Source organism: Taurulus bubalis (genome assembly GCF_910589615.1).
Source record: "Taurulus bubalis genome assembly, chromosome: 14".
Lineage (NCBI taxonomy): Eukaryota > Metazoa > Chordata > Actinopteri > Perciformes > Cottidae > Taurulus > Taurulus bubalis.
The window spans coordinates 5,725,103-5,748,685 of NC_136602.1; the positions used below are offsets into that span (position 1 = coordinate 5,725,103).

General features: G+C 41.4%; 1 protein-coding gene across 5 annotated transcripts in view; it reads left to right on the forward strand.

Annotated features, from left to right (window-relative positions):
• The window catches only part of LOC306747213 (reticulon-1-A-like), a 28,369-nt gene extending 6,017 nt beyond the window's left edge, over positions 1–22,352 (forward strand). Inside the window, exons 3-10 of one of the 5 annotated variants that reach the window (XM_079230238.1) lie at positions 1,820–1,873; positions 3,678–5,549; positions 17,867–18,074; positions 18,872–19,010; positions 20,678–20,747; positions 20,979–21,025; positions 21,785–21,843; positions 22,241–22,352. In XM_079230238.1, the coding sequence (XP_079086364.1) occupies positions 1,820–1,873; positions 3,678–5,549; positions 17,867–18,074; positions 18,872–19,010; positions 20,678–20,747; positions 20,979–21,025; positions 21,785–21,843; positions 22,241–22,283 (2,492 nt within the window). In that variant the 3' untranslated portion in view covers positions 22,284–22,352. Of the gene's footprint in view, positions 1–1,819; positions 1,874–3,677; positions 5,550–9,339; positions 9,480–13,740; positions 13,825–15,139; positions 15,164–17,866; positions 18,075–18,871; positions 19,011–20,677; positions 20,748–20,978; positions 21,026–21,784; positions 21,844–22,240 lie in introns of those variants that run through there. The other 4 variants (XM_079230241.1, XM_079230240.1, XM_079230242.1 and 1 more) reach the window with 4 other exon arrangements.
• The last annotated feature ends 1,231 nt before the right edge of the window (positions 22,353–23,583 follow it).

Below are 23,583 nucleotides of genomic sequence, written 5' to 3' on the forward strand. Positions count from 1 at the left end.
AACATTGATCCTGAAGCGTATATGTTTGAGTCTCCCTCCCTTCTTTATTTTAACATTCGGAGCTGCTCAATGCAAACAGAGCTCTCTCCTATCTTCTTTGCCGATCTAGTGCCTTGCTTATGAGCACTTCCTCGGTACTTGCCACTTCTTTGTTCATGTTTGTATGCATCTAATTACTTCAGGGGTTATTAAGCCTCAGGGAAAGCACTTATGTTGTGCTTAAAGGAGAGGAGGCTGTGGTTGTAACAGGAATTATAATGTTGTAAATACAAAAGTAAAAAGCTGTTAACTTTCTGGGTGGAACACCTGACTAGACAAACGTGTGTTTCTACTTAGGGATCCGAGTGCTAATTGGCTTATTTGGATAACTTTGATACATAAGAGAACTTAAAAACGGGATGATTCTCTGGGCAAGTTCTGCATAAGGAGCAGCTCTGTTTTTTTTTTTTAATCAGAGTTATGGATGTAAACACACAATGTAACTATATTCTCAGAAAATGTTAATAGTGCTGAATATAAAAAATATGTTCCATCTGTGTCCATATTTTACTTCTATATGTTTATGAGTTCAATTTCTCCTATCCAGGTTTGGTGCCACCCGATATGTCGGAGAATAAACCCAATACTGCCTCTTACGGCTCACTTAATTTAAGGAACGTCTAACCCATATCAATACGGTTAACTTTCCCTCGGTAACGTGGCAAACTCAAGTTTTGTTTCAATCCTAAACCGACTTGACATCTATCCGCCACACTTCCGGCACCAAATCCCATATAAACCAGCCAGAATGTTTCTCAGGTGGAAAACTTTATAGGTGAGCTGAGCTCTTTAAATTCAGTTTTGCTTTGAAATTGTTGCGATCCAAAAATTGGTACTGGTAATTTCTCACAATTTGGTCCTGGATTCTTTTTAATTTGTTTTTGTTTCCTGCAACATGCATTTTTGTTAAATTGGTGAAACATTCCTCCTTAATGTGATTCAACTTAATTCGTTTTTTAACCAATTATTTGGTTAAACTTTGAGCTCAGAATGAAGTTTCCTCACTTTGGGAACGTCACTGAGGTCATGTGGACTTGTGCTGTGTTGGTTCCATAACTGTTGAAGCTTTGAAAGTATTTCACATTTTAATTTAATTTTGATTACATTTATTTTTTTACATTTTTGTTTTGTATGCCACTGAATTGCCGGTGTTGGCCTCCTGTTGCGCACTTCTAGGAAATCTGAGGTTTGCAAACCAGTTATCATAATCCCTTCCACCTGATCAGAGGGGAATTATTTCTGTACTCGCGTCTCCTCTCGACAATTGTTCTCTTTTCGATGCTTTCAGTCCTCTTTATCTTTCTCAATAGCAAGCTGTCGTGTTTGTTTGGTCTCGCTATGACACCGATGCTCTGTCCTCCCCCTCACTACCGCATGAAACCTTTAACAAATATTCCCATACCTGAGAGAACTGGTTGAGTAAGCAATGTAAACATACACCATTACTTTCAACAAACAATGCTGTTTAAAAAGATGTAGCCAACGTTTTTCTGGGGAATAATATTTTTTAAATTGGGTTAAAAATGTCCTGCAGGGACCCACATGTCCCTCTTTTGGGTTTCTTGAACTACACTCAGAAGCTCTAATTAAGACATTCCAGCTGAGACTTACTGACATGTATCCTACCATTATGTTGGTTTAGGGACCTGTTTTTACACGTTACACTTTGGACACCGCAAACTGCGTTCTTTGACGATGAAGATGCTCTCATCACTCTCCCTGGTCTTTTCTCTTCTGGGCTGACTAAACTTTCTGCTGCTTTCTCTTGTTTCCTCCACAGATGTACCTTCTCCTTCTAAAGCTCAGCCTCATCCTCTGATGCAATTCCCTACAGGCAAGTTTTTTCTGCTCGCTTGTTTCCCCACGTCCTCTATTATTTTATTTCACCACTTCTTTAGTTCACTTTCCCTTCCTTTTTCAATGACGTGGCAAAAAGAACCCTTTTGCATGCAAGAAGCTGTAGATTTTTGTCACCTCTTATAGCATTTACTTCAGATGCTTGTGGGTTAATATCTTAAAAACACTCTATTGGATGTTTGACTTTGCTTGTGTTGCATTGTGACTCACACGTGATTGATGTTGTAGAGTAGATTGACATGAATTTAACACCAGTATAGTACGAATAATGATTCTCCTCAGTGATTGACAGAAACGATATTGATTCATTATATCCAACAATATTTTGTGAAAGTCCTTTTGAGAGGAATCATTATCTACCACAACTTAATAGTTTGTGTTTGTAAGATGAATTGGGCATGATTTATCGGCACCAGACCTGGGGACAAACATGTTTTACCACCATGCATCGAAGCAGGGTGGTAAATACAGACCACCAGACAAATGCGGCCAACTCCTGACTGTGGAAGGTAGTCTTCTCTGCCAAACAACATGAGAAACCTTTTATATTCTAGTCCTGTTTGATTTCCAATAACATGGCTGACTTTTATAGCTTTCGCTCTAAGACAAAATAATTTCCTTCCGGTCCTGAGGTTGCTTGATTTTGCTTTTCCAACACACAAAAGATATTGCAATATTTTTATAGGGACTTATTTTGTAGGTTTTGGCCTACATATTACTCAAACTTGATTGTTGGGAACAAAGGTGTGGCAGATTTAGTCCAGTAGGGCAAATGACAAAATCAAGATCAGAATTTCAAGGCAAAATGATGTCCATCATAACAGTCTATTAGATATTTATATTTCCACGTTTCCCACAGTGTTTTGCCTCTCCTCTGCTAATTTGAGTTGGGGCAATTTCTAGTTTTACCGGTCCGGAGTGCAAGCTTGATTTTTAACAGGCTGAATTGGCATTTAACATAATTATATTGTCATCGTTCACGTTCGGGACAGTTTTTAAAGTAGCTGTAAGTGCAGTTAAGCGCTGTTAAGTGCAGTGCAGAGATGCGGGCACAAGCTAGCTAGGGGGGCACGCTCGCATGCACAAACATGTACTTGAACTACGTGCGTGGCCGGCCCGGATATGTCAACAAAGAACAGAGAAGCTTGGCTTACAACACAGAGAGGGCGAGTGACTTAATTATCTGCTGAGGTATACATTACTCCACTATATCTAAACATAGCAAATAGCTCTGAATATCAAATTTAGAACCTTTTAATATCCAAATGCTTTGATATTCTTTTCACCAGCTCAACTCTACCCTATATGAGTGTGGTTGATGGTTTCAATTCTTTTACCTTTCCTTTCAAAATGAAAATCCACTGTTTTTAATTAACTAATGTCATCCAGGATTAAGAAATCAGTCCTCTGAACTACGTTCAAAGAACCGATTCATCTGGATGAGAGTTAAATTGATAACTTAATCTGGATAACAGTCCAAATTAGATGAGCCTCAGTATTGGTTTTAAAACTTTGGTTTCTCTCCTGTTTTCAAGGAAAGGCAAGAAGCTAACTTTTTGCTTTTATGTTCAATACTCGTACTGATTTTTAGAACTAGTCAGCAAACGGTGTGTCTACCGACTACCAGCCACAGCCAACCTTTTAGCAGCACTTGTCTGGTCTCGCGTTCTTCAAAATGTTTGTAATAACAGTTCTACCCAGGTCTGGTGAGCACTGTAAGGAATGGAGTATGTCTTTGATATGTGCTGTATTGCATTCTCCCTCCTCCCTCTCTACTCAAGCACTTGGGCAGAAGGGTGATTCCCCTGCTCCCATCTCTCCTCTCTCCCCTCTTCACTCCCCCGACTCACTGGAGGAGCTCTCTCTGACCGAGAGTCCCAACCAGCCCCCTGCTTTGGGATTTGCTGCATCCTTTGGCTCGTTCGCCACTCAACCCCCCACTACTCATTCCAAGGACATGCCTTGGGTGGGTGAAGAGGGTGGCTCTGGACCGGGCCGTAGTAAGATTAAGGAAGACCTAGATCCGTTAGCTGGTCCTTACCTGAGTTTAGGGAAAGATCCAGGGCCTCATAATCCATGTGAAGACAGTGGAGTTTCCTTTTCACCTGAGGAGAAGCTGATCAGCTCAGACAAGTCCTCCACTGGCCCCTCCCCCGTGAACCCCCAGATGAAGGTTCCTGAGTCTTACCTTGCCTCCTCTAACCCAACAGAGCACTGGGATTCACCTTTCCTAACATCTCAAGACAACTCCAAAGTCTCCATGGATACCTTCTCCAAGGACACAGCTCCCTTTAGCCCTCCCAGCTATGAGCCAGACCTGCACGACAAACAGTCTGATGAAGATGATGACCTGATGTATGAGGTGAAGAAGAATAATAACCCATTTGAGGGCTATTCCCCACTGGCAGACAGTGGTTACTCCCATTTTGGAGACTCAAAGTCTGACAACGTGGCCTCAAAAATGTCAGAGAGTCCGACTCCCGATCTGGTTCAGTATGGCCAGACTGCAGAATCCCAGGACACCCCACCATCTTTCTTAGACGAGGGGAAAACATTTGAGACGAGCAAGATGGCTGCTGACTCGCTCATGCAGTCAATGAATCAGTTCTCATCTGGTCTGAACGACGACGATGATGATGAGGAAGAAGATTCTGCTCTGCCAACGTCGCTTCCAGACATCCTGAAGTCTTCCCCGCTCAACCCCGACAAAATGGACTCCGGCTCCTCAGAGGGAAGTCCGGAACAGAGTCCCATCCTTGAACGGAGGATGATGGAGTCGCCCAACCCCCCAATCAATCTGTCAGCTAACAACCCGTTTGCTTTTGATGCTAAAGTGTCCCTGCTGAAGGAGATGACTGAGCAGTTGGAAGTGAGATCGACTGACAAAGGAAAAGTTGAAGATGACGCAAGCTTCGGGGCATTCGATCTTGTTAAAGAGGCGGAGGAAACCACCCCCAGTAAGATCAAGGAAGAGAAACCCGTCAAGATTGAGCAGAAAGATTGGTTTTCAAGCCACGATTCTCCGAAAATGATGGAAACGTTTGAGCCGCTTGACTTCCAGAGCAAGGAGATCCCCGCTGAGGATTCAGATTCGGAGTCGCCAACAGCAGACTCCCTGTCTCCAGTCCTGGAAGCGATGGCCAAGAACCCCGCCAGCTTCCAAGTGGAAACCGAGAAGATGGACCAGAAGATGGAGGTGGAGGAGCCGGAGATGGCTGAGGAGGTCTCTGAGCATGAAGTCTCCTCTGAGGAGTTTGAGTTCATTGAGCGCCCACCCAGGGGAGTTATCGACGAGTTCCTTGAGGCTCTGGATACGTCCAAGTTTGCCTCCTCCAAGCCCCCAGAGATCCCCATGGATGACGAATTAAGCTTTGGGCAGAAAGCTGTGCCTCCATTTTCTGCTCCACCTGTGACCGAAGTCGCCCCACCTCCCAAGTTTGAAGAGGAGGCTCCAAGTCAGAGCTCCTACCGCCTCCTCACCCAGGGGTCCCCCCAGAAGAGCAAGGCCGAGCTGGAGAAGCTCGACATTCAGCAGCCCCCATCCCAAGCTCCGCTCATCCACTCCCCTGTCCGCAAACCAGATGAGGAGGTCCCTAAGAAGAACGCGGAGGGCGGCACAGTGTTTAAGATGCCAAACGTGAACATAAGCGCAGGTAAAATACACCAGTCCCAGCATGGATACCATCTCCCCCCCCACACATCCAACCCGGTTTTCACTGGCAATTCCATGTTCATCGGCATCATTTTCATCTTCACTCTTTTGTTCTCCTCAGTTGCTTTCTCCCAGCCACCCAACCAGCAGCCAGTATTCACTTCAGACCCCTTCACTTCCTCCTTAGTGTCACCTTTCCTTTCTTGCATCATCCCTTCTGCATTTTTTTTGAGAATTAACCCTCGCATTTTTGAAAGAAATCTGGTTTAATCTTTGTGGTTGTGTGTTCCATTGTGGTTCTTTTTGCTTTTGCTGCATTTTGTGCATTTCTGTCTCATTAGATTTACCATAACTTCACCTTTTTTTTTTTTTTTTTTTTTTTTTTTTTTTTACATTTTAAGATGTGGTAAGTAAACTTGGATAACATTCATTTATATTTCTCTTCCGTTGGAAACATAAGCCCATTTTTTTTTTATATCAATACAATATATACAAAATATTTAAAGATATTTTATACATGACGAGCAGAAATAAGAAATCGTTTAGACGTTTACCACCTACAAACACTCGTAAAGTCCTTTTCTATTTTTTTCTTTTACATCCTTGCTGTCAAATTGAATTACGTTCTGTCTGGTTTTAGCTTCTCTCTGCTCTGGAATTAACTTGAGATGCCAATCTGAAACCCAAGACCACCTTATAGACCCCAACACCCACTCACAACTACTACACTCTCATACACCAGAGAACCACACCCTGTCACTGGCTCGGATTTCTGTGGTTTACAATCTCTCCACACCCTGTAAATTGTGATTGCACCAGATTTGTTTTACACGAGTCTAAATCCTGTGTATCAACCTCTTTGCCAAACACCTTAATTAAGCTGTAATGAGTGTCTCGTGTGTTGAACCTTCTCTCAAGCAACACTATAAATATTTACCTATTGGCAGGTTGTTTGACAGACGTTTTTTTTCTGAAAGATCCAATCGACACTATATACAAGTGTATTAGATCCTAAGTAGCGTTCATGTATGACAACACACATTAAAACAATTGGTGCTCTTGATTCAACTGTACGTTCAGTCCAAAGGAGAGGAAATGTATTTATCTTTTTGAAGTACAAAGTACAGTCATAACTTGGCGTGTCAGTTGCTCAATCAATAAAAAAGTGGCAAATATCACAGTAAACTGAATATCTTTTCAGTTTCGGACTGTTAATCCGATAAAGCAAAGACATTGGAAGACTTCATAGTGGGCTCTCAGAATTTGCAAGAGTTAGAAGTCAATATAATTCATGCAATTGATAAAGTCCACTTGATAACTTTAGTGGTGCTACCGCCCCCTCTAATGTCCATGGCGAGTTTAAAATCTTCCATCGCTGTAGTGTAAACCCTGTGTCTTTACCTTAAGATTACTGTGGTGATGTAATAATATTTCAGAGATGGTATGTTGGACAGATGCAGAGCTGCCTTCTTCAGGGCTTTCAGAAAGTGATGAACGGCCCCCGGGGCTCTGCTGCCTCTGTGAAGACAACACCGCTTAGTCTTCATTTTAATGGATGACTCAGTTTTATTTAAACTGATATCGATTGGTTAACACACACACACACACTCACACACTCTAATGCCATCTACAGTGTTGCAGACAGCCACTGTGTAACTGGAGCAGTAGGACTGTACACTTTGGAATGAGCTGGCAACGCTTTAACTGTGTGCGCGTGTTTGAGGGATCTCCTGTTAATTAAAGCCTCCTCCTCCCTGCATTGCGACACTGGCAGGCCCACAAAGGGTTCTCCGACCCAGAAACCACTCAGCAAATGTTCTTCATTATACAACTTGAGGTGCAGAGCTGCGATCTGAACTGAAATTTCCCTTCACGCAGCAGCTCGCTTGAATTTGGTATCCTACTGCTACAGACATTATACTATTTCTTTACTCGGATGTTTGTAACGCAAATAGCAACAAAAGATTATTATTAGGGATACTAGCAATCAGACTTTACCTTTGACCCCAAATCTGGAATAGAGCAACATGTTGAAGAAATCAAAGTCCTCAGACACCCTGAAGCTGCCGAAAGCATGTAACTCCTTCTGCGGCTCAGTGGGTGAAACCACCAACCATGTAAATGTTAGGAAAACATGCCCGAAGTAATATCTCCCTCATTTGTTAGTAAATCAGCCATTTGAGGTGAAACGTTAACACTGATACAGGATGGTGCGATATTTGGCAAATCAACATTTAAATCATTTTTTGATTATTATTTATATTTTATATAAGGATGCAAGGTTTTGAATATTTCTCCTGTTGGGACGAGTCACGCAGCGTCTGCTTGAATGACTCCTTTCCATTTACTTTGGAAGGGAAAAACATCATTAAATTCAATGATCTATGTAACTGAAGTCGACAGTTTTATGGCGTGAAAAAATTACACTGGGGTGTGTCATCAGTGAAGCAGTGCAGAGCAAAGTTTTCACGGTGAAGGGTCACGGTGTCTCTGAGCACAAAGCAGCGGACACTTTGTACTTCTCTTTTTATGCAACCGTCTCTTTCAACACCAAAATTCACCGCCTCTTGAACTGTAGGTTGCCACGTTGATAGCAGGGCAGCGAATGATAAGAGAGCCGGCAGGTCGGTCGGACACTCGGTCCTGAACATGAAACATCCCATTTAATAGGGAACAAATTCATCCATTTATAATTAATCAGCTCATTCATTTAAAAAAAGTTAATTTATCAAGTCTTTAACTGAAGCCTCTCTGTCATTGACAGAAAAACAATGCATCTTTACATTTACACTTCTAAAGGTCTCTGTTCTGATGAGTAAGGGGCCTTTTGACTTTGGCTGTAAGAGGGGAAGTAGAGAGGTTTATGAAATGAGACCTGCGCCCTCTACTGGAAGAAGTCAGCGACTACAACCTGGAAGATTCAGTCGAACTCCCTGCTACTGTACAATAATCTGATGGCAGTACAGAGCCACCCAGTGGCAGTTCAGTCAGGACTAACACAAGCTCTTGAGGTGGGGGTTTTTCTGCCCGTCCTCAAACTTGCAGTCATTATTTATTTAAATTGCACTGCACTTTGCTTTATTGCCTCATTGGAGATGAGGACAAAAATCTAACTCCAGGGATTTTCCTTTTTATTGAAATAAAGGGCTTTAGCTCTACACAAATCAGCTGATTAGTTGATTGACATAACTTTAACTCTGAATATTTGCTGCTTGTCATTGTAAACACAATATCTGTGTGTTTTTGGACCGTTGGTCAATCAAAATCTAAAAATGTTAACACATTTTTTGTGTTTGATAGTGAATTGCAGTACTTTCAAACCTCTGTGGAAAATGCTTTTCACTTATAATCAAAAGAAATGTTCTCGGTTCCTGTTGATGCTGCCTGGTACAGTAAACGCAACGGAGTCAGTTTCACATGGATGCACACATCATTTTCTGCTCTGTCTTACTGCTTCGTCAGCAGAAGAAAGAGGAAGGACAGAGTAGGGGTGAGAAAAGGCATGACTAGAATAGGGAGGGGTTGAAATTGAAAGGAGAAAGAGAGGGGGGAAAGATCAGATTGATGAGGGAGAGAGGGAGGGAAGGGAGAGCATGCCAAACAGGCGGGTCAGAGAGGGAGGAGGGTGAGGCAGGGACGTTTATAGTTGCTGCGTCAGAGCGTTGGCAGCAGACAGTCAGCTGACAGGAGACAGTTCATTCGCTCGCTGCAGTCATTTCCCCCAAAGGATAGCCTTGCTCCCTCCTTCTTCGTCCTCCTCTTCCTCCTTCTGCAGCCAAACACGCACTCGGACACATTAACTTGCACACATTTACTGCCACTTGCTCTGCAGCTCTGTCTGGAATGTGTGTTTTCTGATCGGACGGCATGGAGAACAACTCTCTGGACAAAGAGGAGTGCGAGCCTGCAGCAAAGCTATGGAAGCATCAGGGTACATATACCTCCACCTTTTGTGTCATTGTTTTGTTGGACAGTTTCGCTGCCTTGTTTGGAGCCGGGCGGCGCTGCAGGGAACTTTAGGGGTTAAAAATGTTGTCCATAATGCTTATTATTGTATTGCTTCGGCTCTTCTTTCATGCTGACTGAAGGAAATAGATATTTGACATTGGTGCTGAAGCGGAGACGAGCTCTAACTAGGATCGATTGGTAAATCGGTGTCAGACGTTGCAGCACATTTTGCTGCATGTCCCACTGTTGGCTTCATCAATTCAATCGTTGCAGGCTGAGCTTTTGGAAACCCTGAGACAAAATATAATTTAAAATGTCAGGATGAATTCTGGACTGCAGGATATTTCCGTTTGATTTCGTGAGGCATCAGGAGTTTGACTAGTTGACTCAATATTGGGATCATTTAGTGGAATTTTTAAAAGGACAATCAAGGTTTACCAATTGTATTGCTTCATTCATCTGTGGGACTACTTTTTGGTGACCGTGTGATTTGTATCTGATCCCTTTTTGTACAGGGAGGCACTGAGCAATTACAGATAACAAGATTGCAGCAGCTACAGAGAGAACCTTTGGACAGTCAGACAGTCAGCCACTGTGACCAAAGGTAGACGGTAGAGGAGGGAGGGCTTTGTGAGAAGAGTGACATCAGATGGCAGTTTGATGTTGGACTAGTATGCCTTGGATATGCTAATGAGCTGGAGGAGAGTCAGGCCTGAGCTTTCAGTAGTTTTAGCAGCTCTCTGCACTGACCCATGTTTAGAGTGTGATAGACAAACTCAAATGTTAGGTGTTTTACAGCTCAGGCATCCTACTGTGTTCCTGCCTCTCGTGTCATGTTTGGAAGTAAAAAGTGGACATAAAGTCGCAGTATTTTGTGCAGAAACTATGGATTTCTGTCATTATCGGTCACTTTAGTCAAGACAAGTACACCAACAGAAAGTTATTTAGCAACAACAAGGGTGATACTTTCATTTTTCAAGCAAAAATGTTATTTCAACTTCTGAAATGTGAAGAATCTGTGTCTTTTCCTCGTCATACATTATGTAAAATAGTGAGACATTGTGATGGCCATTTCTCACTATTTTCTGACATTTTGTTAACAGGGCTCACAATTGGATTTATCGTTGTAATACTTTAATTCTAGATTTTCATTTATAAACGTACCTTTTGCTGCTTTAAGGAATACTTCACACAAAATGATGATTTGTACAACCTTTGCTCACTTTTTTAAAAACAGTCTCATATACACATGCACACCACTTGTCTGTGCAAGTCCAGACACTCTGGGTTAAAATGGTAAAATAAATGGTAATATAGTTAGATAGTCCCTCATTTTTCTTGAAGAACAAAGTTATTTTCAAGAATTCAAGGTAGCACAAGGTGAGTAATTTATGTACAAGTAATTTTGTGGTATTTAAAAAGTATTCCTGTTTCAAATGTTACACCCTATTGAGGGATTAAAGCAGCTGTTACTTTGGTCCATTATTAGGTGGATGCAGCTGTTCTTCAGGCATCCTTTGATGAAGCTGTTCCTGTAGTCTTCTCAATATAAGTGTCATGCTTTGCATCATAGCGTTAGTTATGGCTTTAACACTATATAGTTCATCATAAAACGGAAAGGGATACCATTGCATGTTATCACATGCCAAGTCTTGCTGTCTGCTGATCTTCATGTGTCCTGCCGTCGTTGCATCATAGTGCTGCTGTCGCTTTTCATCGCAACACTGAAGCCTTTGTTCTGTGTGTCTGTGTTGTGCGTGTCTGTGTTGTGCGTGTCAGCGCTGCGTTTCATAACGGAGCGTCAGCTCTGCTCAGTTAGTTGAGCCGGTAGCGAGCGAATGACCACCAAGTGGTCGCCGCTTGACTGAAAGAAGCTGTTGTGTTTCTGTCAGGAGGGTTTTGTGTGACTCCACAAAGCCGACCGTGAATAAGCACTTTTTTGTGTGTCTGAGCGTGTGTTTGTAATCGACTCTGTCGTTGCAATAGCAGTGAAATAGTCAAGCTTCATGTTGCAAGTTCAGTGAGAGTCTCTGTTAGGAATGAGGAACATTATTATTTTTTTCACGTCACATCTGTCACCAACAGAGACTCGTCACGTTCCTCCTGAAGCCACTGTGACGTGTTCATTCTGGAAGAAAAAGACCAAACTGACTACTCAGTCGTCAAAGTGTGTTCTAGCTGCACAATAAGAACCAGTTCCATGAATACAACCTCACAAATATATTGTAGTTGCTCTTAGTCCTGCAACTTTTAAAACTCAACAATCTTTCAAGATTATAGCCGTTTTAGTCACTTTCTTTCCCGAGAGACGATTAAAAAGGACCATGTTCTAAGCAAAAATCAAATAAAAATGTTGTTTTACTGTCAGTGACTAGAGCTGAAACAATTAGTCAGTGAATTAATTGAGAATGTTAGTCACCAATTATTTTTAAGCAAAATTGTAAAATGTCATGTTTCCAGCTTCTCAATTGTGTGGATAATCTGCTTTACCTGATCGTACTAATTATGACAGTAAAATGATTACTACCATTAGTATATTACTGAAGCAATAAATCTAGATTATATTACACCATCAGTGTGATCCTCTATCTGTAATCTGCTACACAGTGATGTGGAATGTGATGCCTTGTAGCGCTACACCGACCGATATATCTGCAACCAGCTAATATTGATCGATCCATGTCTGTCGAGTTTTAATTTAGTTTGTATTTAACTTTTTTTTTAGCTGGAGGTGATGCTTCAACGTCGCTCTGAGTCTGCATCATTAATGGGAAAACGACTCCCTGACCGTTTGTTTGAATAGCCGATGGCATGCAGATGGCTTCCTGTTCAGATATTAAAAAATAGCCTGCAGGTGAGACTGTTCCAGTTTTGCAGGTATTTGAATGTATTGAACGTCTCTCTCCGGTCCTGTAACTGTCAGCAGTTTTGACAGTCAAAATGCGGCTTGTGATCTCTGGAGCGCACAAATACAAGACTTTGGACCGAGCAGTATAACGTTAAGCAGCTACAATATGTGTTTAGTATTAAACGATTAATTAAAGCCTCATAAAATCCCAGGATGTTTGTAGTGACTCCAAAGATTCTAGCATTCAGTCCACCGTTGGGTTGAAGTTATATTGAAGACTGATATAAATAAGATGTATAAAACTTGACTGGCACATGCTGGTCCTATATTACATCATTAATGTTTGAAGAAGAACATTTTTTAAATCCTAGTTCTTTGTTTTGGAGCCATTGGCTCCACCAGCAAGCACCTGGTGTTACTGGACAGCTGGCAGTTCCTTACATGGATTTTTTTCTCCCTTTCTTCCCTTCCCGTGGGTTGGATTTGAATTCCTAACTTTATCTATTCTGCTCAGCATTTCTGGGGCTGGTTGTCCTTTTACAGCCAGGTTTTGCAACACACCACCTCCTCCCTATGCCGCTGTCATAATCCTTAAACCCGGTTTCTTCATGGTGACAGAAGGTCTGCCTTGGTTGAACTTTGAACATCATGCTGTGTCACAATCTGTGTACGTGGTTTCCACCACCTTGAATAATTCGTAGTTGCTTATTGAATATCTTAATCACTGTCAAAACAGTTGATGTGGATCATATTTAAGGAAAAGCATACAAAAATAGTTCTGTGCGGTCATAATACGGTACCCAAGTGTACTTCTAGTGTGTATTAGAGCAGTGGCGAACATGACATTTATTTTAGATTTTACTTTAAAATTCACTCTAATAACATCAAATTTGAATCAAGATAGTTTAAAACATTTAAATATTGGTGGACTTCCTTATTAGATACAGGATAGGAAAGAGGTTTTGGATTCTATCACTAAAAAGCTTTATTTTACCGGTCCGTATTCTCAATAATTTCCGAGGACCTTTTTGTGTTTTTAGACTGTTCAATTAAGAACTCAATTTAAAACAAAGTAAACATGCAACTTATTAATATTGTTTGAAGACAAACGTCACATTAGTCAATGCACAGGAGGTCATCTGCACATGAAAAAAGTAGGAAAAAAGCTACTCTTGTCCATATTTCTTTTTGGCCTCATTTTCTCCAAATGTAGATTCGGGCATTTTCCCCTCTTCAATTTTCCATATTCAGGATTTGTCATGGAGCTAAACGTTATGTTAAAATCACATGCGAATAAATTCAGCAGAACCCAATCATTCGTCCATCCTGAGGGGGGGGCGAGCTGCGCATGTCTCCCTCCCTCCTCTTCCTCCTCTTCTTCTTCCTCTCAGTCTCTCGCTTCGGTCTCTCACCTCTCAGCCAGGCGGAGCCGCCGTGTCTCTGCATGCTTAACGGAGGTTCAAGATGGACGCCAAACAGGGTTAGTCTGGTCTTAATCTTTTGTTTACGACCTCCTCTCCGCGTTTACACGCCGCAATTGCGCACGGTTATTCTGCTGGTTTAGATTTTGCATGAGAACCGGGCACCGCGGCTTGATCGGGCCGGAGAGTGAGAGGCGGATCGGCCCGTCTGCGGAGGTCATTGCCGGACGGGTTTGACGTTTTGTTCCCCCGGTGATGACCTGACTGCCAGACTAACATCCCGGGGAGGATGATACATCGCTTTGAGGCCATGTTGCGGAGAGGGCTGGTGATTAAACGCAGGGTTTAGGTTTAGCTAGCTGTGATGCGGGGTCTATTTTTAGCGAGGCTCCGGCGGTGCTAGCCCGCCTGCTACCATATGTAGCCAGGCTGCCACAATTGGACCGCGGTACCTCCCCCTCCTCACCCACCTCCTCCTCCTCTCGCTGCTCTGTCCTTGTCTTCACATGCAGACAACGTCTCTGTCAAAACTACGTAACCGAGCTAACACCTAGCTAGCATTCTGAAAGGTTAGATAATGAGTGGGAGAAGCTAGCTGCTAGCTAACGTGCTAACGTGCTAACGAGCTGTCAACGCCCACATGTACAGACCCGCTTTAATAGCGAGAAGCTTCCCGAACATGAAGCCTCTGTTTCTATTCAATATAGTGTCTTTCTTTCTGGCAACCCCTCTGAACTGTTCTGGAATCGGTGGACAGCACCAGCTCTGTTAGTTGGTGCCATTCATTAAAACAGCAGCAGCACTGAAAAAAAACGTCCACTTTTTAACAAAACTCTGGTAGAAACTGTGCAGAACGATTGCCACGTAACAGAGGAGCAGGTTGGACAAAAAGATGGAGCATGTGTGAATGTTTCATTGATTTGTAAAGCAACTGATGGTCACATCATTAGTTTTAATAGATTACAGTTGTTCTGGTTATTAGTGTAATTCGTCAATATAAAAAGGCATCAAGCAATTGACAATTATCTTCATTATCGATTTAGTCCTTTGACCTTTTTTTTTCTTCTCGTTTTTAAAGATGCCCTTCATAAATTTATCAGGCGCTAAGATGACGTCTTCAAATGTCCTTGTTTTGTCGGACAATCCCCAAAAACCAAAGAGATTCAATTTGTTGTCATACCTGACAAAGTAAATACAAAATGACTCTCAGAGTTTGATGGAATGATAAATCAACTGATCATTTCAACTCTCGCGCCAAAAAGAAACATCAGGCGGGCTTTTTTTCCTTCTTTCTCTGTATTAAATGTTATACCTGTGGTGTTTGTTTCGATCTTGTCAAGTAATGAGCCATTCTTGGTTTATCTCATTTATCAGGTAACTGTGCAGAAAGACCAAAGGGTGAGCTAACATGCAACATTTGTACTCTCTTCAAATCTGTTTTCTACCTGAATCTCCTCTAATCCTGTTAAACTGTACTTTTTCACTAAAAATAGAGATGCATACTTCTACATGCATCCTTGACAGAACTAGCAACTACTTGTTGTGAAGTGGAGGAAAGTGCAATCTCTAGTGGCTTAACGTTATCAATAGCACCTTTTTTTTTTTTTTTTAAATGTTAAATGGCGAAAAATAGCCATGAAAATGTTCTTGTCTTCAGAAGCTTTCCTTATGCAACCGACCAGCAGTCCAAACGCATCTATACTAAAGATGCTCTTTAGTAACTGATAGAGAAGCCGTGTTTATCCATTTTGTTGACGCTCGATTTAGAATAAACAAGTTTCATATTCGTCTAATTTAATGTTAAACAAGTGTTTGTCTCGTCCTGCAGTCGGTTGTATTTGTCCACTTGGCAACAAATATGATTTGTTGCCTTCAGCCTGTGAAGCCCATTTGTTGGCTTTTGTGTATTTTGGTCAGCTTCCATATTGTGGTCGGTCTGCCGAGCACCTGCCACTGTCTCTCTGTACGTCCGCTCACCTGCACCCTCATTTTGCATTTTAATGCTACTTTGCTTATCGGCAAGCACTCTTCGTCTCTGGATGTATGCTCGACCTTGAGGATTATTTAGGGTGTTTTCATATTTGGTACGATCGATTCGTGCAGAGTACGATTTCGCTGCAATAAACGCACTGTACCGCCCTCTTCACCTCACCCAGCACGTCTTCACCACCACAGATAGAGGTCATACTCTGATCTGGTGCCTAAAGTAAAAGCCCTGTTGTGTTTTGAGATAGTGGATCGTGTCCTTGATTTTGAAAGCGAACCCTTTTTAAAATGTGACGGCTCTTTAGCTGTATTTCCAACAAGCGAGGCAGAAACCTTAAACTGTCAGATTCCAGCGTGCAGTCTGACACAACCGAGTCATTCAGAGTCACAAAGTGCGGCATGTGTCGGCTGTGAGCGACGTCGGAGCCTGTAGGAAACCCAGGACTCCTTCGTTGCTAAAATTGTCCACTGACCTGCATGGAATTTCCTGATGAAATATAAGCATGCTGCGTGCAGGACCCAGGTCATGAGCGCAGCTGTCTCCCGGGACAGTTCGATCCCCACTATCTCCACCACCACCAGTCTATGTGGGTGCTTGGAGAGCCGAGGAGCTCCCTGCAGTACCCATCCATCAGAAAGAACCCATGTTTAAAAACTTTTGTATTTATGGCACCTATTTTGTTAATAATCCCATAATTCAAGTTAATTCCTGAAAATACAGCTGTAAATTGGAAGTTACATAACATAGAAATACCCAACTAAAGTAGGCTACAAATACCTCAAATTTGTACTGAAGTGCAAACCATCTGGAGGCTTTTATTGTGAAGCAGTTAAAATGCCCACCATCAATATTCCAGCAGCTTGGATGCTGCTGTTCAGTAAAGGTGGTGTAAAGAGGCGTCTCTTTCCTCTACTGCTGATCCTTTCAACTCTGATCTGTTGTGATTTTAGTCCGTTAAAGGCTGTTGGACATTTTAAATGATCTGCCAAACTGGAACGATGCCGTCCTGCAGGAGAAAGTTTCAGAACTTGTAATTCTTTCGAGTGTTACGATCACATTAACAAGTTTATTTTTCTCCATGATACAATCGTCGTCTTTATTCAGTCGTCTTTTGTCAGCAGCCATTTTGTTCTTGGCAAAAAGACCGGAAATTAGTTTTGGGGAGTTTGAATGTTGATCCACAGAAATCTGAATCAAACCTTTCTTAAGCAAGACGGTGGGACGGGGTGGACATTTTGAGTTTTGGGCAGCACAATAAAATGACACTCATACAAGTCGAAGTGATTGACCTCCAATATGGCCGGCAGAGCTGGTGTTGCATCACTGGGAAGCAGTCATTGTGGCATCGGGGTAGGAAGAAAGTCCAGAAGGCACAGAGATGAGGAAGTTTGTGAGTCAGGAGCTGCAGTGGGGGATGACAGTGTGTGACCTCTGACCTCCTGCAGAGCTACAGCACAGGACATAAACCTAAAAGTTGCTCCATCACATGCCCCAACCACGCAACGGTTAGGACCAGAAAATCTGATTCTAGTTTGAACTGTCGGTCGAGTGGAGGCAGAAACAATATTTGATTCAAACTGCTTCTCCCTGAAGCACTAAAACCTAACGCTGATTCGTTTCAGCCTTATTCAAGACAATCCCAGTCTTATGTTTGGTGTGGACTCCAAACAAATTGATTGTTTTTTGGGTTTTTTTTATCTGAATTTTTTATCTTCACTCAAACAGTGCCTCTCTCACTTCCCACGACAAGTTAATGATTGCTGATCTCATCGTGCGTATTAGAGAGGTGTGAAATTGACTGATTAACTGAAAAACCCTCTGGTCATGCAGTTTTCAAGGAATTCACTCAATCGCTTAGTTATTGGGCATGTCGGCAATCAAATCTTACAAATTATGAGACCTAAAGAGCATAGATTCCATAATAAAAGTGTTTCAAACCCATAATTAATAAATTCATATGAATTACAATATATATTAAAAAAAAGTGGTGCTTTGACTTCTTTTTGTTGCAGTTCAAAATTAAATGAGCCACAACCTCCAGGCCTCATTTGAGAAACTGTCACTTCTCCCTGGATGTTTGTCACTGACCATTCCTCCTCCTCTTCCTCCTGCAGTGGTGGATCTCCTCTACTGGCGTGATGTGAAGACCACCGGTGTGGTGTTCGGCGCCGCCCTGCTGCTCCTCCTCTCCCTGACGGTGTGCAGCATCGTGAGCGTCAGCTCCTACATTGGCCTGGCTCTGCTCTCGGTCACCATCTGCTTCAGGATATACAAAGGTATCCTGCAGGCCATCCAGAAGTCGGATGATGGGCACCCATTCAAGTGAGTACCAGTGTAAATAGATTTGGCACGATTTCATCCTTCCCTTTGTCTTGGATTTAGACTGAGTTTGTCTGGTCCAGAAAATCAAAAGTGACCCCTGATCATTAATGAACCCTATCGATGGGCCGTACCATGTTGGGCTAATATTCCACGATCTTGGTTCAAATCACTACATCTCTCGACAGAACATCCCCACAGTAGAATTTCAGCACGCATGCATGGTTTTCTTTTTTTCAGCCCAACATTGTTGTTTGCAGAGCACTAATATATTTGTACCGAGAATAAGAAGTCAGCTCTAAAGTCATAATAATGCAGAATAACAGTAATAATAACACATTTGAATGGTGCTCTTTAAGATATTCAGACACTTTAGCCTAACTAATCAAATAAGTGTCAAGATATTTTAGAAACACAATACAAAGAGAAGCATAGAATGTAAAATCAAGCATTGGAAGAAGTTTGGTTTCATTGGGAATTAAACTCGGCCAATCGTTTCACAGAAATCAATGACCTGATTAATCCTGATGATCAGTCGGAGCTGCAGGCGCTCTGGTCTGTCTGCTGAGGTTATGATGCGTGTCTGGCCCAGATTACATGCCCTTTACTTATTCTGTATTGTGATGGTTTTGTTTTTATATTTACCATTACAAGCAACTACATCTACATTCCCTAAATACACACTAAATATCATGGTACACATTACAAGATGATTTCTATACATCCTGCTGTTGAGAGGAAGAAGCGCTGCATAAAGTCTCCGCTCTGTCGTTAACCCGCTCCTCTGCCGCCCCTCTCAGGCAGTACCTGGACCAGGATGTGGCGCTGCCCGAGGACGTGGTCCACAAGTACAGCGACTTGGCTCTGGCCAAACTCAACAAGTGCATCTGTGAATTAAGGCACCTGTTCCTGGTCGAGGACCTGATCGACTCCATCAAGGTGAGGATGAGAAGTCTAAATGACAAACTTAAATAAATTGCGGTCGTAATGAAACCTGAGGATCTTCCACGTCGTCTGGCTCCTCCAGGAAGTTCCAGTAATCTCTGAAAAGGCTTTAGGGGTCTTTTTGAGATGTGAAAGGGACCTTTGTGGCTTTCAGCTTTGTCCCGGGCTTCTCTTCGACACTAAATGTTGGCTTTATTTTAAATGTTTTCGGACCGTTTCTTTTTTTTTAAGGCTCAGCCATGTTAATCGGTAGCAACTACAGTGGATTAGTGTGTCTGTAGATCAGTGTTGGTAACCAATGAGCTTTCAGAGCTCTGCAGCTGTCAGAGGCCTGTCGTCACCTCGCTGCACCCTAAATACAGATCTGAGAGTAAGACACTGCAGAGGAACTTCCCTTTTAAGGGTAAAAAAAAAAAGTCTGATTCTTTTAATCCGATCAGGAGGAAGTTTGAGCCTCAGGGATTTTTTTTATTTTTATTCTCAACAGATTGCAAACATGCGTGTCTGGATGCATTAGCATATTCTTGCTATTCTTCTGCCTCTCAATGAATGTCCTGTTACCAGTTTACATCCACACCAGCAGGTCATTAAAATGTCACGATCTTCCCCCTCAAGCATCCAGTCAGACGTCTCACTGCCGTTACCGTGTTGGGTCTTCACACTGGCAGCCATGTTGGGCGTCTCTGCTCCGGGCGGTTTCCATGTTCCTCATTAGCACGAGCAGAAAACTGTCACATTAAATTACAGCACTAGAAGCATTTATGTTAACACGGCTTCAGGGTTTAAATCTCAGTTTTACTAAACAAAGACCAGAAGTGTTTCTGCACCCTGATCCTGTTTTAACCCTCGAGCGGATAAAAATAAAACGGAAAAATATTCAGATATTGAATTAGATCGAGGTGTCGATCGCTCTCTGACTGGACTCAGACAAACGTTCATTTAATATCTTTTGATCGCAATGTCTCTTATTTTCATAAGTTGTAATAGCATTGTACTTGTGGTGAAACATTTTTGACAATTATTTGAGTCATCGATTGGTCGATTGCGAATAAGTTTTGATAATTGATTGATGGTTTGAAAGCAAAACTTTCCAATATTTTCCAGCCTTTCAAATGTGGGGGTTTTCTTTAATTTTTCCCTTTTTAAAAAAAAATATATTTTTTTATATATCGCAGTAAATCGAACGTCTTTTTTTAACTTTAAAGTGAATTGAAATCTTTGTCTTATGGAAATATAACCCACGTTGTAATGAACAGGAATTATATAATCAATATTTTATCTAGTCTATTACTGAAAACAACATGGCCGCTGAGATATTTCTGTTCAGTGTCGGATATTTTTGACTCTTTATAAAGAGAATCAGACGACTCGTCTCAGACAGATTCATCAGTCAGATTTCATTTTTAGATTCTTTGAGTGTCTGTTTATTTGAAGGTTGACTGAAATATATGAATGTGGTTAATTAATGTGAAGAACTTAATTAACTGAATTAGAAGATACTACTAAATGGTATTGATTCAGAGCGGTCCTCTGTCTAAACGATCGTTGTTGGAGGAATGAGTTGTGGTGGAAGAAGTAATTGGATCTTTTACTTCAGTAAAAGCACTACAACTATAATGGAGCACTACTATAATGGGTTATCTTTCTTTTCCTCTCTGCAGTTTGCCGGGTTGATGTGGATCCTGACTTACGTCGGCTCCTTGTTCAACGGGCTCACTATTCTTATTCTTGGTGAGGAACCAGTCACATGTCAACATATAGCTTTAATGATGTACATGTTCAAAACAATTCATACTTTGGCTCCGTCTGGTGGTGAAAATGGAGAATTACACTGCTTTACATCACATCCGTCTTTTAGTTGCTTTGTGAGAGATTCAGTGACTGTTAGAGTTTGTAGGTTTAAATCAGATTTACAGGAAGCAGCTGGCAGTAAAACTGGTAACATAATTTCTTCTTCTTCAGCTCTGATCGGACTGTTCAGCTGCCCGATCGTCTATGAGAAACACCAGGTAAGTCTTCACCAATGACTCAATATGGATCAGAACCAGTCTGAAGTCTCGGCAGCCATGTTTTCTTTCATATATTTAACCATCAAACTCTCTTTTCTGCTACTAGTCTGACAGCTGTGTGTTTGTTGTCTATAATGGTTTCATTTACATTGGACTTTATTTTCCAGTTATCTAAATATGCACCTGCGTATAGGTTGTAAAAAACTAATGATTGATTCAATAATTAAACAAACATTAAACTAAAAGAATGATTTTCAATGTAAAAATAACAGTTCCGCTTATTTTGTATTTGTGGTTTTTATTTTTTATAGTAATACTGTATATAGTGACAGTTGTTGAAAGAAAACTGAGGAACAAAGCAGGGATGCAAAGAGCCACTTAATTCAACATCACTAAATGTCTCATTAAGTACTTTACTAAAGAATGTGAAGTATTTCTACTCGAGTACTTCAGTGCTACTCATCACTTCTACTCCACAGCTTTTATTTGACAGCTTTAGTTACTTTACAAATTGAAATTGTACATACAATACATATCGTAACCTGATGAAATAAAACACAATGTGAAGATTGAGTTTTTCAACCTCTTACAAAAACATCAATGTCTGTTGGCGGTTCCACCAAAGAGACATTTCGCCTCAACTTTAACATTGTGTCATTGAAATGTTTGATGCGTCTGACTTTTTTGGTCAAAACATGTACTTTAGCTGATAATACTTGTGTACTTTTACTTCAATTTGATTCGTTTGTGTGTTTTCAGGCTCAGATCGACCACTACCTGGCTCTGGTCAACAACCAGGTGAAAGACGTCGTTGGAAAGTAAGCAGCGTGTCCTCTTTCCTTTTCTAAATCTGAGCTCTCTGTAATGGTTGCACAATATGTTGTAATAAAATATTCAGCTTTGTCCTGAGCTTCATTTGACTTTAGTGAATCATTACGAGTTGGAGGAAACTAAATGTTGCTGCTGAGCTCAAAGACAGTTTCACCTGTTTCATGGAAGTCCGAGAAAATTATTTAAATAGTCATAACTACAAATTACAAGAGGCTTGACTTTTATTATTTCAGTACCATTTTATTTTTCACCAAATTTGAAAAAGCTTTTATATATCTAAATACATTCACATTTTCTACTGATCAATAACTAATTATTATATATATTTATTTCTGTCTTTGAAACAATTAATATATTTATTTTGTACCTCCTTTTGTCCCACAGGATCCAGGCGAAGGTCCCCGGGATGAAACGCAAAGCCGAATAAAGTAACGATAAGTCGCAGTTTGGATTCAGGAAGTCCTGAGAGTAAATGGTTGGAGGGGAGGAGGGTGTGTAGGTGGGGGAGGGAGGGTGTGTAGGTGGGGGAGGGAGGGGAGGGGGGGGGGGTGAAATGAAGGAAGGCTGAAGAGGGGTCTGGCGTGGATGCAGCCCTTCTAACTTTATTTGTCAAAATAATAAAAACACTTTTTTTTCCAGTTCAGAATTCCTTTTTTTTTTTTCTTTCGTGTGTGTTTTCTGGAAAAGTTGAAGCAGGTCAGAGTTCACGGCCCCGAGGTCGACTCGATGATTCACCTTTTTGTTTCATGTCGGGTTTTAAATGTCCGTTTCTTTGAGTTTCTGGAACTTACAGAAACACATTTTTAATCTTGAATTAAAAACCCTCCCTCTCCTCGCCCAGTGCATTGTGGGAAGTCGATCGCTCCCTCCGTCGAGTTTGGGTGTTTTACTTCCATCATTTTTTGAGGAGAGAGGGATTTTTTAATTTTTTGTGATTTCCCTTCGTCTGCTGTTTCCGAGAGCGAGCAGCACATCATGTGTATTCTGTTTGTTTTTTTGCTATGATTACGGAGTAGTATTTTGTGATTTTAGCTGTTTAACTGAAACACCATAGTGTCCCTAAAGCTTCGGGCTCGTTTCCTCGGTAACCTGCGGAGTGGTTTTTGCCTCGATGTGACGGATTTGTGAACGTCTTTGGGGGGGTTAGGGAGTACTACCATTAAAAAAGAAAAAAAAAATGTCATTGCTTCTGAGTAACTCTAGCTAGAAACATCTAGAAAACCTTTGCCAGACGAATACATTAATTACATCGAAGTTGTTATTTCCATGTCATTTGCAGCCGTCTAGTAATGAAAATCTCTGGAAGAAACACGTTTACATTCATCCACATCAGTTTAAATATTTTGAAAAGTTAAAAAAAAAACAAAAAAAACGAAATGGGGATTTAGAAAAATAGAAAAAATAACCATACTGTCTGTGGAACAAATATCTTAATGAAGTTGCAACTTGATGTGACTTTGGGAAACCTTTCGAGCATTTCTTTGTTATGCAAGTATAATTGTGAATGATAAACTTCATACTTCAATTGTGACGATAAAAAGCTTCCAGCTGGGAGCCGTGTTTGTGGAATGCATTGTGAGATGTAAACAATTATCAATAAAGCTTCTAGACGAAGAAAGACCCGCCTCCTCGTCTGTCCGTCAACCCGGCTTACGCCAGTTAGCTTCTGTTAGCTTCGGTCTTCCACGGAAAACGGAACAAATAAAGATGAATGGAAAAATGTTACC